Source organism: Sus scrofa, chromosome 6 (assembly GCF_000003025.6).
Source record: "Sus scrofa isolate TJ Tabasco breed Duroc chromosome 6, Sscrofa11.1, whole genome shotgun sequence".
Lineage (NCBI taxonomy): Eukaryota > Metazoa > Chordata > Mammalia > Artiodactyla > Suidae > Sus > Sus scrofa.
In genome coordinates this window covers 77,747,792-77,761,625 of record NC_010448.4, presented here as the reverse complement: position 1 = coordinate 77,761,625, position 13,834 = coordinate 77,747,792, and the positions used below count along the sequence as shown (strand labels likewise).

At 55.9% G+C, this 13,834-nt stretch overlaps 2 protein-coding genes across 3 annotated transcripts; one reads left to right on the top strand and one right to left on the bottom strand.

Annotated features, from left to right (window-relative positions):
• AKR7A2 (aldo-keto reductase family 7 member A2) lies at window positions 17–7,454 on the top strand. The gene is given in 7 exon segments (NM_001243822.1): window positions 17–350; window positions 3,271–3,458; window positions 3,635–3,739; window positions 4,546–4,642; window positions 4,891–4,990; window positions 5,577–5,706; window positions 7,010–7,454. Coding segments are annotated over 7 exon segments (1,110 nt in total). The 5' UTR covers window positions 17–22; the 3' UTR covers window positions 7,172–7,454.
• On the bottom strand, window positions 7,702–13,827 carry MRTO4 (MRT4 homolog, ribosome maturation factor). 2 transcript variants are annotated; one of them, NM_001243715.1, is given in 8 exon segments: window positions 7,702–8,318; window positions 8,412–8,488; window positions 9,109–9,260; window positions 9,501–9,568; window positions 9,854–9,935; window positions 10,497–10,600; window positions 11,505–11,563; window positions 13,757–13,827. In NM_001243715.1, coding segments are annotated over 8 exon segments (726 nt in total). In that variant the 5' UTR covers window positions 13,785–13,827; the 3' UTR covers window positions 7,702–8,162.

Genomic DNA, 13,834 nt, shown 5'->3' with positions numbered 1-13,834 from the left:
CCAGCGCGCAGGCGCCGATCTCATGCTGAACGCCGTGTCTCGAGCCGTGGCTCGTGCTGCCGTCCGCAGCTCGCGTCGCCCCAGACAATCCGAGGCTCGCCCCGCCGCTAGCGCAGCCGTCATGTCCCGGCCCCTGCGGGCCACCTCGGGCTCCCCAGCCCGACCCGCCACAGTTCTGGGCACCATGGAGATGGGGCGCCGCATGGACGCGCCCGCCAGCGCCGCGGCCGTGCGTGCCTTCCTGCAGCGCGGCTACACTGAGCTGGACACTGCCTTCATGTACAGCGACGGCCAGTCCGAGAGCATCCTGGGCGGCCTGGGGCTCGGGCTGGGCGGCGGCGACTGCAGAGGTAACTCCTGGCGCCTGCGCCCCCACCCCTGGTCCTCCCCACTGAACCCTGCAATTCAGACCCTGCAACAGCAGGACGCTAACCCAACCCCAGTAAGCTCACGGGCCGTGGTCAGGACCGGCAGTTTTCGTCCCCGCTTCCGGGGCGCCGACCTCCCTTGGCCACCCAACAGCTCTGTGACACCCCCCCCCACCCACCGCTCCGCAAGCCCCCTGCACATCCAGGCTTGGATAGCTGAGCAGCGCTTTGTCCTGACCACCTTCCCCTTCTCTTCACCTTCCCCTGGAGGCTGCACCTCTGTAACCCCCAGGTGTGTTACCCTCAACCTGATCAAGTTCTTCGCTTCCTACCCGCGCTGCTTTCTTTGTGCACCTTTCTGCCGCCCTCGTCTCCAGAACTATTCCATACTCACCTCCAGCCCTGCCAGGTGCCTATAACCTGTGTCTAAGCGCTCTTCTTAGCCTCTCCTGCCCTTCTTTCCCCGCCTAGGCGCTCCCCGAGCAACTTTTCTTCTCCCAGTCTTTGATCTGTTCCTAGACTTTGCTCGGTTCAGTTGACAGTTCTCCTTGGCCCTCTCAGGGAGAGCTGCAGTCCTGCCCTAGGCTGGATTGGGGGAGCAGGGATGTCGGGGTAAAACGTAGGGAGTGGGGAGGGAGTGGGTAACCACTCCTATAGCCCTGTGCCAGGCTTCTTAGGGGCCTGCAGGAGGGAATGTGACTAAGCCACCCTCAAGGAGCTCAGAGGATAGTAGGGAACATTGAAGCAAATGATTGTCGGGGAGCCCAGAAGAGGAAGCAATTTTAGGGGGAAGAGGGTGGATGGGGACAGGAAGAGGCACTTGGGAAGACTCAGAGGATGCTGGAGCTGGGCTTAAAGGACCAACAGTAGTTTGCAGAGATGAGAGAAAAGGGCATGAGAGGCTGAGGGCAGAGCTGTGCAAAGACTGGGCTTGGAAATGCAAAGTGCCTGCTGTGTGGAAGGACAGCCAGGAGGCAAGTGTGGCTTGAGTGGAGAGTTGTGTGTGGAGGAACAGTCCTTTATTAGCCTAATGCCATTGGAAATGCCTCACTATTGCTGTTACACACCCTGCCTCCTCTTTTCCAACCTGAGGCTCTTCTTTTCCAGCCCTTGTTGGGGCCCCTCTGAGTCCTCCTTTGATTCAGGGCTTGGGGGAGATGGAGAATGTGCATCTCGGACCCACACTTTCTAGTTCGCCTAGCTGCTTCTAGTTGCTAACGAAGATTTTGTTTCTGAATTGGTTTTTGTCCTCCAGCCCTTCCCTGCTTCCTGCTCTGAGGCCACCGAATCAAAGTCCTCAGGTCAGGACCGAGGCAAAGTTCACACCAAGAATGCAGGGGGTTTAAGGAGTGCCTGCCATGGCGCTCAGCGGAAACGAATCTGACTTGTATACATGAGGATGCGGGTTTGATCCCTGACCTCACTCAGTGGGTTCAGCGTCCAGTGTTGCCATGAGCTGTGGTGTAGGTCACAGATGCGGCCCAGATCCAGGGTAGCTGTGGCTGCGGTGTAGGCTGGCAGTTGTAGCTCCGATTCAACCCCTCGCCTGGGAACCTCCATAGGCCATGAGTGCAGCCCTAAAAAGCAAACAAACAAAACAAAACAAAAAACCAAACAAGCAAACAAACAAAAAACCCCAAAAGAATGCAGGGGGGTTGAGAAATGTGGGGAATGGAGAAAATCTGGATTAAAAAGCCGTGGGACCTGGTGTCTCTGGTGTCCGAGTGATCTGATAACTCCCTCCGCTCGGAACTGCTGACTCACCTTTGCCACGTATGGAAAGTACAGAGTCCAGAGAGTTGGTGTCTTTTTTTTCTTCTTCTTCTCTTTTTGGCTGCTCCAAGGCTACCTGACCCACAGTTGCGGCAACGCCAGATCTTTTAATCCACTTTATGGAAGGCCAGGGATTGAACCTGTGTCCTGGAGCTACACAGATGCTTTGGGGGGAACTCCCTGGCACCCTATAAAAGCATTTCCAAGCTGCTTGCATGGCAGAACTCTGGTTCTCGTGGGGAGTGTGTCTACACTGGATGTGTGAGTGTGCACGCTGCCGGGAGCCTGGAAGAGAGGGGGAAGCTGTACCGCCTTCAGCTGGATTTACCTTCTACCTCTCTTTCAAACTGACCTGCCAGGGCTCAGATGCAGCAGCTGCACCTCTTTCCTGAATTCTTGCAGCCGCCTCTTTCCTTGTCTGCCCAGGCCTGTGCCCTCAACCTGTCTATGCTGTAGCCAGAGTAAACCAGATGACTCTTCAGTCATAACACCTTTGGGTGCTGGTATTTGAGGAGACCCTCAGGGATCCGGTCTGTGCCCCCTTCTCTTATCTCCTGTCCCACTGCTCCCTGCCTGGAGCTGATGCTCTTACAACTCAGAATGGCAGGCCTGGCCCTTCACATTCTGCTTTCTGGCCTTTGTGGCTTTGTCCAAGGTCCCACCCTCTGGAATGTATTTCCCGCCCTTCCTTGGTGGCTGTGACCCTTTTGTGGAGACTCAGCTTGGGGGCAGAGTGGGTGTCAGGCAGCCCATCCTGGAATTCCCGGGTTGGCCTTCTCTCGGCTCTGTGCTCTTCGGTATCATACATAACCTCACCTTCTTGACTCTGCGCTTCTGGGGGGCAGAGGTGAATATGTTTCGTTCATCTCTGCGTACTTGGCCCCTGAGACAAGGCTTGGCACAGCCAGCAGTTTGGTGACAGATAATGTGATAGCTGTGAACCTTGGGAACCACACACAAAACATTATTTGATCCCCATGACCTACTTTTGAGGACAGTTCTATTGTCATCCTCCCCATTTTATAGATTAGAGAATTGAAACTCAGAGGACTTAAGCAATTTAGCCAGGGTCACATGGCTAGTAAGCAGTTAGAGTAAGTTTCTTAACCATTATGTTCTTCTCGCAAAGTGAAAATCGCCACCAAAGCCAATCCCTGGGAAGGAAGGTCTCTGAAGCCCGACAGCCTCCGGTCCCAGCTGGAGACGTCACTGCAGCGGCTGCAGTGCCCCCGGGTCGACCTCTTCTATCTACACGCACCTGACCACGGCACCCCCGTGGAAGAGACGCTGCGCGCCTGCCACCAGCTGCACCAGGAGGTGACGCAGTCCCCCTGCCCCTCTCCTTGGCCTGTCATAGCCCAGGAGAGTGGAAGCTCCAGGGCTGTCCCAGAGCAGAGCTAGGGACAGAGCCCTCTCCCAGGGTCCCCAGCCCAGTCTCCCCCTCCTCGTGTCCTGGGCTGGGGTGGATTCTGACCTTGGTCTCTGCCCTGCAGGGCAAGTTTGTGGAGCTTGGCCTCTCCAACTATGCTGCCTGGGAGGTGGCCGAGATCTGTACCCTGTGCAGGAGCAACGGCTGGATCCTGCCTACCGTGTACCAGGTGAGGCCGGGGCTGCAGGGGCCTGAGTGTCCAGGGCCCCTGCTGATCCTGGGCACTCTTGTCCCTCCCACTGCCCCTGTGCCATCTCCATAGCAGCCACTCCCCTGCTCACAGCCTGCAGGTGGCTCCCTGCCATCTCTGGGTCTGGCTTCCCTTGCTACCCGCCTCTTACTCTGCCTGTCAGCCTGGAGCCCTCCTGCCCCTTCTCCCTGGAAGGAGGGCCCGGGCCTCGTTAGATGCCTCTTCCTCCGGAAGCCTGTCCCTGCAGGCCAGCGGGCCTCCAGTCTGCAGACCTAATCATTCCCACGATGGTGATGAGTATTTGTGAGACTTGACTCTGATCCCAGAACCCACCTTCACATGATCACCTGTTTTCTGTCTTTGTTCTTAACTTGACTCTAATGTCTCTTGGAAGCAGAGACCTTACTAGATCCACTAGTGTTTGGGAACTCAATGTCCAGCCCACAGTTGGTTCCTACAGATTTTTGTGGAATGACGTATCTAGTCCCATGTCCTTTGCTGGGACCCAGCACCATCTCCCCATTCCCCAGCCACCACTAGTGATTGGGCGGGTTTTGTGTGTGTGTGTGTGTGTGTGTTTTTCGGTATTTTTTTGGCCACACCCGCGGCATGTAGAATTTCCCGGGCCAGGGATCAAACCTGCACCACAGCAGTGACAACACCAGGTCCTTAACCCACTGCACCACCAGGGAACTCCCCTTGGGCAGGTTTGGACTGAAGGTTTTTAAAGAGGGCTGGTGTTCCCCACCCCATGCGCTCTCTCCACCTGGCCCTTCTGCCTGCAGGGCATGTACAACGCCACCACCCGGCAGGTGGAAACAGAGCTCTTCCCCTGCCTCAAACACTTTGGACTGAGGTTCTACGCCTACAACCCTCTGGCTGGTATGGGCGACTGCGGGGACAGGCTGCCCCCCACCCCTGGGTCGGGGGGGAGGGCATTCCTGACCTGTTTCTGCCTATTTCTGACCCAGGGGTACCTAACCCCACACCTGGGAAGCAGGGAGGGGCTGGACAGAAGCTGGGCTGGGTCCACCATCCTTCCTGGGTCCCACCCACCCCACTGACCCCACTTCTGGTCCAGAGCAGCCTCTGTGAGCAGAGCCGGGGATCTGATCACAGCCTTCCTGCAGGGGGCCTGCTGACCGGCAAGTACAAGTATGAGGACAAGGATGAGAAACAACCCCTGGGCCGCTTCTTTGGGAACAGCTGGGCTGAAATCTACAGGAATCGGTGAGCTGGGCTAAGTCAGGATGGCTCAGATGGGAAGGGGTCCCCTCCATCTGAAATGGAGATGTTCAAGGCTGCTTTGCTGGGGGCTCCAGGCCTCCCTGGCTGCCTGGACGTACCTCTCTTGATTCCTAGAGAAATCATGAAACCATCTATGGGGTCTCTTTTTGTTCTCTTGGAACCTCTGTGAGGAATGAGGAGCCCTGGAACTAGACTAGGTCTCCCAGGTCATAGGTCTTCCCTGAGAAATGCTTGTCACCTGCCAAGGGGGAAAGCGAGGGCCTTGGATGAGGCTCAGGAGGCCTAGTGCCGAGTGGGCCCGGTACTAGCTGCCTGTTTGTCAGGGTGAAGGAAGGGCAGACTTTGAGTTCTTAGGAGTAAAGATGTCATTGAGATCCCTGGTGAGCGAGCCAGCATCCTGGGTGGTTCTGCTGCCCAATAAAGCAGGAGCCCCACTGCTCGAGGGGACACCGGCCCCTCTGTGCTGCAGGGGTGGGCTGGGCGCAGCTGCCCTGGTTGACTCTTTGGCTGTGGCCCCCCATGTGACCCAATGGTCCTGACCCCTGTGCTACCACTGACACCTGCTTAGGTTTTGGAAGGAGCACCATTTCAAGGCTATTGCCCTGGTGGAGAAGGCCCTGCAGGCTGCCTATGGCACCAGTGCCCCCAGCATGACCTCGGCTGCCCTGCGGTGGATGTACCACCACTCGCAGCTCCAGGTAAGCCAGCTGCCCCTGGAGGCCCCGCTTCTGCTCTCCTGGGGGAACCAGAATGACCTTTAGGTGATTTCTAGATAGGTTTCCCCTCTGAGATTCCTGTTCCCATTCTCATGGCAGCATTCCTATGGCTCTGAGCAGCTACCCAAGTGCCAGGCCCTGTAATGAAGGCTTTGTCCATGTGGCCTTGTTACTTAGGCCCAATGAAGTGTGATTATTACAGTTTTACTGATGAGCAAAGTGGGGTTCACACAGCTCCGAAGGGGATAGAAATGTAGCATATTTGACCGCTAGGCCCCAGCATGGCTCAGGCTGCCAGGGTTTCTTCCTTTTTTGTCCCCTTGTCTACTCTCACACTGGCCGGCTTTGCCTTAAGCTGATTTAGCCCACTGGTTCTGTTCCTCTGATGGGAGCTGGAGTTTCCCCATCTTCCTGGCTAAAACTTTACTCCAGCTTCAGCCTTACACAGTTGCACAGTTTCTGGCCTATACACAGCAGGTTTTCAATAAATGGGAGCTAAGTACTTTACATCAATTCTTCTTTTGGGTTTTTTTTTTTTTTTTTTTTTTTTCTGCCCCATGGCATATGGAATTCCCTGGCCAGGGATCAGATCTAAATCACAGTTGTGACACTGGATCTTTTTTGTTGTCTTTTTAGGACCACACCCGTGGCATATGGCAAGTTCCCAGGCTAGAGGTTAAGTCAGAGCTGTAGCTGCCAGCCTACACTATAGCCATAGCAATGCCAAATCCGAGCCACATCTGTGACCTATGCCACAGCTCACAGCAACACCAGATCCTTAACCCAGTGGGCGAGGCCAGGGAATCAAACCCGCATCCTCATGGATACTAGTTATGTTTGTTAACCGCTGAACTACAAGGGGAACTCCAACACTGGATCCTTTAACCCACTGTGACGGCCGGGGATCGATCCTGCGTCCTGGGCTGCAGAGGCACTGCCAATCCCATTATGCCACCACGGGAACTCCACCTTTACATCACTTCTCATTCCCATCATCATGCTGAAAATTGAGAAGATTGGAGTCTCAAGGAGGTTAAGTAGCTAAACCAAGTTTATGCAGCTGCTGAGTGGCAGAACTGGGCTCTGTGCTTGGGTCTGCATGAGCAGGAGCAAAGACAGGGTTTGGAGTCACATGGTTACAGTTGTGGAAGGCACCTTGAGTGCTTTCTAGAACTACGTGGGGTCTAAATAAAAAATCAGATCCCAAGTCGTGGCAGGGGCAAGGCTTGGGAGGGGGGGTGTCACTGTGGTGCATTAGTGTCTTGACGTCTATCTCCCCTCGCAGGGTGACCATGGGGACGCTGTCATCCTGGGCATGTCCAGCCTGGAGCAGCTGGAGCAGAACTTGGCGGCCACAGAGGGTGGGCCCCTGGAGCCCACTGTGGTGCAGGCCTTTGACCAAGCCTGGCACATGGTTGCCCATGAATGTCCCAACTACTTCCGCTAGGCCCCAGCATGGCTCAGGCTGCCAGGGTTTCTTCCTTTTTTGTCCCCTTGTCTACTCCACACTGGCCGGGCTTTGCCTTAAGCTGATTTAGCACAGTCTTTCTGCCCGGTCTCTTCTCCCCGCTCTGGAGCCTGCATTATTTTTCTAGTTTCCTGCCTCACTCTCAGTTACCTTCACAATGTGTGAAGGCTGGGGCTGAGCCATGCGTGGGTATTTCTTGTCTGAATAAAGCGGGCACCTGACCTGGCTGTCGCCCAGGCCCAGAGTGAACCCCACAAACTCATCTCCCTGACTGCTTGCAGCCTGTTTTCACCCTGCCTGGGGGCTTCCTGCCAAAGGGGTACAGCAGTGAGTGCAGCCTGACCTGCCAGCAGTGCCTCACTCTTCCACACCCGACAGGAGGGAGGCCCGTACCCCAAAGCAGACCATCTCTCCCTCGGAACTACCTCACTGCTTACAAACAGAAGGCTCTGGGCACAAGCTACCAGCCAGAGTCCCAAGCAGAAGAATAAGCCCCCAGGATGCGGTGGGACATTTCTGTCTGCTGGGTTTCAGCAGTGGCTTTATTCTGGTCATTGCCGAGATCCTCCTCGGCCCTGGTCTGGGAGGGAGGGGGTGGGAGAAGGGGTAGGAAGAGGGGCGGTGGCCAGGCACCTGCTTTCCTCTGCAAATCCCAGTGTCAAGCCAGGGGCACCAAGGGCCAGAGAAGCCTGGTCACACAGGAGCCAGTGCTGGAAACTGGCTTGATGTGAACAAAATCCTGGGAGTCCAAACAAGTCCGGAGGCTTTCTTCCCAAGCGAAGTCCCTCTTGCTGTCTACAGGGAGACACCCTGCCAAAAAGCTTTTATTATTTATCAAGAGAGCCTGTCCCTGTCACCCTCCTGCGTCTTCATCCACAGAACAAACGCTGCTCCCTCTAGAGGAAGCGGCAGTCCCACGTGGTCCCGTCAGGCTGAGACCTGGGATGGGCGGGGCGGTCCCAGGCGCCCATCAGCTGTCGTCGTCGTCGTCTTCCTCTGACTCCTCCTCCGACTCTGGCGCGCTCTCTGGCAAGTCGTCGCCCATCTCTTGGAACCTCCCAGACTGCGCATCCCACATGTACCTGATGGTCACCTTGAATTCGGCCATTTCATACCCAAAGAGCTTCTGCAAGAGACCAAAGGAGCCGGTTGGGGAGGAGCCAGCGTGGTGGGTGGTGTCTGCGCCCCGCCCGCCGCACCCCGAGGATGCCGCACTCACCAGGATGCGGGCCTGCTCTGGGGTTAGCACGTCGCCCTCCTTGCACACCTCGTAGTCTGACAGCAGGGTCACCACACCTGCAGAGACGGGCCCCCAAGCAGTCACCCCGGCACAGAGGCCTGTGCAGAGCTGTAGGCACGGTGGTGCCCCTGTCCCCCAGCACCCACTGGGCAGGGGTTCGTCGGTGAGGGCTCAGCTGCCTGGGAGGGTTTTTTTCTGGGGGGGGGGGGGGCAGTGACCTTCTTCCTTGTTCCTAAATGGCTGTGTTCTGGCTCTGAGTTCCTGTCCACGTTCACCCCAACTCTAAGGTGGACACTCAGCCTCATTTTCATGTGAGAAGATGGAGGTGGGTAAAAACCCACTCAGCCAGAAAGGAGTGGCTGGGTGGGGGGACTTTTGGCCACTAAGCTGTGTCCTTTCTGCTCTAGGGACCTCCAAGTACCTTTCCCTTTCCCTCCCTTTCCCTTCCCTTCCTTTCTTCCCTCCTTCTTTCTTTCATCTTTCTAGGGCCACACCGCAGCATATGGAGGTTCCTGGCCTGGGAGTGAATAGGAGCTACAGCCGCTGGCCTACACCACAGCTCACGGCAATGCTGGATCCTTAACCCACTGGGTGAGGCCAGGGATAGACCCCGCATCCTCATGAACCCTAGTTGGGTTCATTAACCCCGGGGCCATGGCAGGACCTCCACGGGTACCTTTCTTGAGGGTAGTGGGCAGGCCCAGCTGCCTCAGCTGAGGCTCCATGGAGTGAGGGAACTGCTCCAGGGGCCCCGGGTCCAGGTTCACGGTGAACGTTGCTTTGTTCCCTGCTCGGGCGTAGTCCATCTCCCCGTATTTCGTGAACCACCTGAGGGGAAAGAGAAGTGAGAGGGGGTGGTTGTTTCTGACAGCCACCTGCCTGCCTGAGGCCAGCCTCCGCCTGGGCCTCGCCACCCCCTCCCTGGCTCAGCCTGGAGCTCTGAGCTGGAGAGAATAAAGACTCAGTGACAGGGATCCGAGAACCAGTTCTTAGTTGATGCGCCTGGATTTCTCCTTCCCCGGAGACCTCACCAGCTTTTCCTTCCCGCCGCCTCCCTCGAGCACTCACTCGTTTACTTCCTCCTTCGTGCGGTTGGTGAAAAGGAGACCCACTTCACCCCTCAACTTCTTGCTAACCTACAAAACCAAAGTAGGGTTGGTCACAGGAGAGCAGTGGCCCTCAACTGGGGACAGTTTTGCTGCCCCCCCACCATTTGGCAACACCTGGAGACATTTTTGGTTACAGCTGGAGAAGGGCGGTACTACTTGCTGGGTCTGGAGGTTAAAGGAGAACCATGCTTTAGGCCTTTAAGCCGACACCACCCCATGCCCTGCCCCAATGGCTTGTGAGTGTCACATGAGAACGGGCAGGAGAGAAGACAGCCTGGCCCTGGCCCCTCCCAGCGAGGGCGGGACACTCACCTGATGCAGGTTGTCTCTGTACTCATCACATGGGCTCCGACCCAAGGCCACCATCATCACTTTGTTTTTGCCAAAAAACATCCTACAGAGAAAAAGAGGGGTCCATGAAAGAGCTGTCCTGCCCTCTCCCCAGTTAAGTGCAAACCAGCTCCAGTTCTGGAGCCCAAGCCAGGCCGTTTTGTACCAGGAGGTGTGCCCAGAGGCTCCCACTTTTCCATGCAGCCCGCCTGCTGTCCCTCTTGTTATTTTCCTGCACAGAGCCGGACACGCACAGTAATCTGTCTCAGGCCATTGAGTGTGTCTCGATGTATGCAAGAGGCCCATTTAATGGTCTAAGCCAGAGCTGGCGGGGTGTTCTTTAAGGGACCAGACCTCAGGGTTAGGGGAGCCCCCTCTCCTGGGGGGCTCACTGCTCAAACAGTCCTTGAACAACTCCCAAGTCCACCCACCCCATCCCTGTGCAAGAACAGATTTAACAGTTAACAAGTGCTCTTCACACCCTGTCACACACAGGGGTGTGACACCGTGTCCTTATTAAGGCGCCACTGGTGACCCAGGTACCCCAGGGTCACTAACCGCCCCTGTGCCTTGCGAACAGCCTGGTCCCTTCGGCGCGCAGGCCCGCCGTGCCCTGCCTGCTCACCGGCTGTGCTTCCAGGCGTTGCGGATGTCCTTGAGCTTGCTGTTCCTCATGTTGGCCACGGAGAAGATGAAGAGAAACTTGTACGTGTCTACACATTTCCGCAGCTGCGGGACAATTCATGGGACTCTGGAGTCCAAGGGGCGGCAGGGGTTGGGCGATCCTCTGGCCTCAGATGGGAAGGTCTGCTCTAGGGCTCTCACATCCACGGACGTTTGGAGCCTCTAAGCAGGCCGGCTCCCCCTCACCTCTGCTACCGAAGCCAGGGTCACCGAGCACCGGGGCTGCCCTGACACAAAGTAGGCACGCTGGCCAAGTGCAGGGGACATGGAGCCACCAGTCAAGATCCCACTCTTCCCAGGTCCGACTTCCTATGGCCAGCAGTGCAATGGACCAGTGCTCTTTGCTCTGTCCAGTAACTGCTGACAACCTAGAACCTCAGCTACAGGAGGAAGGCTCTCCTGCTATGTGGAAACATACACAGCCTTGTAATTTACTCCTAAGGGGAGTCGGCTCATGGGCCCTGCCGGCCGCACGTTGCTGGCTGCAGCCACAGTGAAACAGTCTCAAGGAGATGGCATCGTTGTGCAGGAGAGCCCGCTCTTGCCCAGCCTGCAGCCCCGAGGCAGTGCAGACAGTGGGTTGGTGCATGTATCCACACCTGGTGACCCCTGGCTTTTTGACACTGGGTGGACTGAACCAAGCTCTGTAAGCTTCAGTCATCAGAGAGCAAAATAGCACTAAGGCCACCCAGCATGTACCTCACAAGGATGTTTCACCTATGAGACAGTGCCGTGCAGGGCACAGCAAGAGTTCAACCAAAGCTGGAAACCACCACTATGGGAGTTTTCATTGCTGCTGCTGCTGCTGGAGGAAAAGGAGGCTGGATCAGAGCACCTGGTGAGTTTTTTTCTTTTTCTTTAAAAAAACAGTATGTTTCCTTGACAGCCCTATACCCACCTTTATACACCAAATACTGGGTCTGGAAAAACAAAAAGAACAAGCTCTTACCTCTTCTATCAAGTTCTGTTTCAGTTCCAAGCCCTTCTTGGCAGTTTTGGTTAGGGAAACTAACACATAAAAGAAAAAGAGATGATGAGTGACAAATCTGGATGTCCTAGACACTCATTTTCTTCTCCCCTTTGGTAGCCCAGCTGGACCAAGCCAGTCTGAAGAAAGGCAGCAAGGTTTTGGTGGCCACATTTCTGGCACCGAAGACTACTCCCAGGGTCCCCAGAGCGCCTACGCTCGAGCCTGGCGATCCCTTCACATGTGTCGTCTTCCTTAGACCAGCTGGTATTCCTCAGCCCCTCTGAGGTGAAACTAAAAAACCCGTGCTGAGGTGTGGGGGCAGGGCATGTCCCCGCTCTGGGGGCGCTTCCAGGGGCAGACCTTGCCCACTGGCCGAGGCAGGTCCCTCTGTGCTCTTGGCCATGGCGCATAGAGACCATCTATGGCTGGTCTGTGGTGTGGAAGGACAGTCTGGGGACAGGATCTCTGTACACCTTGTCCTACAGTCTGGATCTGTGGATGCAGCCGTGCCTCTCTAGGGAGGGACAAGCAGCTCTACTCTGACAACAGCTGGGGCCCAACTTGCCCCTTACCTGGAAGGGTTTGGCATTTGCCAGATCTGACCAGGGTTCCTGCCACAGAACCTAGTCATTTCACAAACTCTTACAGAGAATCAAAGGCCAAGTCGTGGTTCTGGGAGGAGGCCACCTCTTATTCATCTTACCTGGCACTCCCAATCCCTCTTCACAAAGCACACATCCAAAAAGGGAAACACACAGGTCAGGGGCAAATGCAGTGTAGGAGCGTAAACAAAACACAGCTGTCCATTTCCCAACATTTCTACTGCTACAACTGTGGACCAAGCCAGCATCGCACTCTCTAGGATTACTGCTGGTCCCACTGCTTCCACCTTCGCCCATCGCCCCTGCCTTCCCTGGTCTATCCTCAACAAAGCAATAACTAGGGTGATCTTTCTACTTTTTATTTGATTTTTTTGGAACACATGGAGGTTCTCAGGCTAGGGGTCAAAGTGGAGCTGCAGCTGCCGGCCTTCGCCACAGCCACAACACCAGATCCAAGCCCTGTCTTCGACCTACACCACAGCTCACAACAACGCCGGATAGTTAGCCCACTGAGTGAGGGCAGGGATTGAACCCGCATCCTTGTGGATACTAGTTGGGTTTGTGACCCGCTGAGCCACAGTGGGAAGGCCAAGAGTCATCTTTTTAAGAAGTGTAGTTACACCCCATCATTCCTCCGCTCAGGCTCTTGTCTCCCATTTGACACAGGTGTGAAAGCTGATTCCTTGTAAAGGCCTTTCAAGCCCTGTACACTCGCCCAATTCTCTCTTCCTCCTTTTAGCTCACTCTGCTCCAGCCACACTGGCCTCTAGACCTTAGAACACGTTAAACACGCTCCCACCTCAGGGCCTTTGCACTTCGTGTTCCTTCTCCTTGGAACACCATCCTCGCAGGTAAACTCCACGGGTTGCTTATTTCTTTTCTTTGGGTTTCTGCTCATCTGTTCCCTCAACAGAGACCTTCTCTGGTCACATTGTACAAAAGAGTATCAACCTCTCTTTATCTTACTTTTACTCTACAAAACTCATTACAACTTAAATTTATTGATCCGGTTTTTGGTCTTTTGGGAGGTTATGCTTCCCTTAACTAAAACGTTAAGCTGGCTGAAGGCTCTAGGCCTTCCTTGTAACTGCTGTATCTTCCAACGCCTAGAGAGTACAAGGCTCTAATTTGTTGAACGAATATGCTAGACAGCCAAGGTGAAAAAGACGCACCACGACAAAGGAAGGTGTCCTACAGACTGCCATCTGAGAAAGGCAGCCGCACAAAGAACGGCACACAAGCCTGCCAGGCAGAAGCAACTTCAAGCACATACAAGCGACCAGGGTTGGGGGGGAGCGCGGAGGGCTTAAGAGAGATGGGCTGCAGTAGAAGCGAGATCGGGTGGTGCCCGGGTGTTCAGAGGCTGTTTCCCGGCCAGTCGGCCTTGGAAAAGCTCTCAAGGCCAGGCAAAGCAGTCTCAGCTCCCTGCCTAGACCAGGCTCCAGCCTCCTCCGAAGCTTCCCATGCTCCCGCCGCCCGGAAGCCCCCATCCATCCCAGCTCGCAGCGAGCCAGCGGAGTTCCTTGCGGGCCTCCCGGCGTCCCTCTCCGTCCCCCCCACCAAAGCCCCCATTGTAGCTGACAGCCAGCCTACGAATTCCCCACCGTTCCCAACGCCCCTTTTGCCCACCTTTCTTGTCGCGCTTGGATTTGGGCATCGCGTCGCAGCCACGTGCGGCGGAAGGCGGTGCTGCCTGCTAGGACCCCG

Excerpts from the sequence above, each read along its gene's own strand:
- MRTO4 (XM_021093294.1), bottom strand. The coding sequence starts at position 10,177 with ATGGGCCTCTTGCATACATCGAGACACACTCAATGGCCTGAGACAGAT. Across the intron at positions 9,569-9,853 it reads ACAGAGACAACCTGCATCAG|GTTAGCAAGAAGTTGAGGGG; the intron begins GTGAGTGTCCCG and ends TTGGTTTTGTAG. Across the intron at positions 8,489-9,108 it reads GCCCACTACCCTCAAGAAAG|GTGTGGTGACCCTGCTGTCA; the intron begins GTACCCGTGGAG and ends CCGTCTCTGCAG.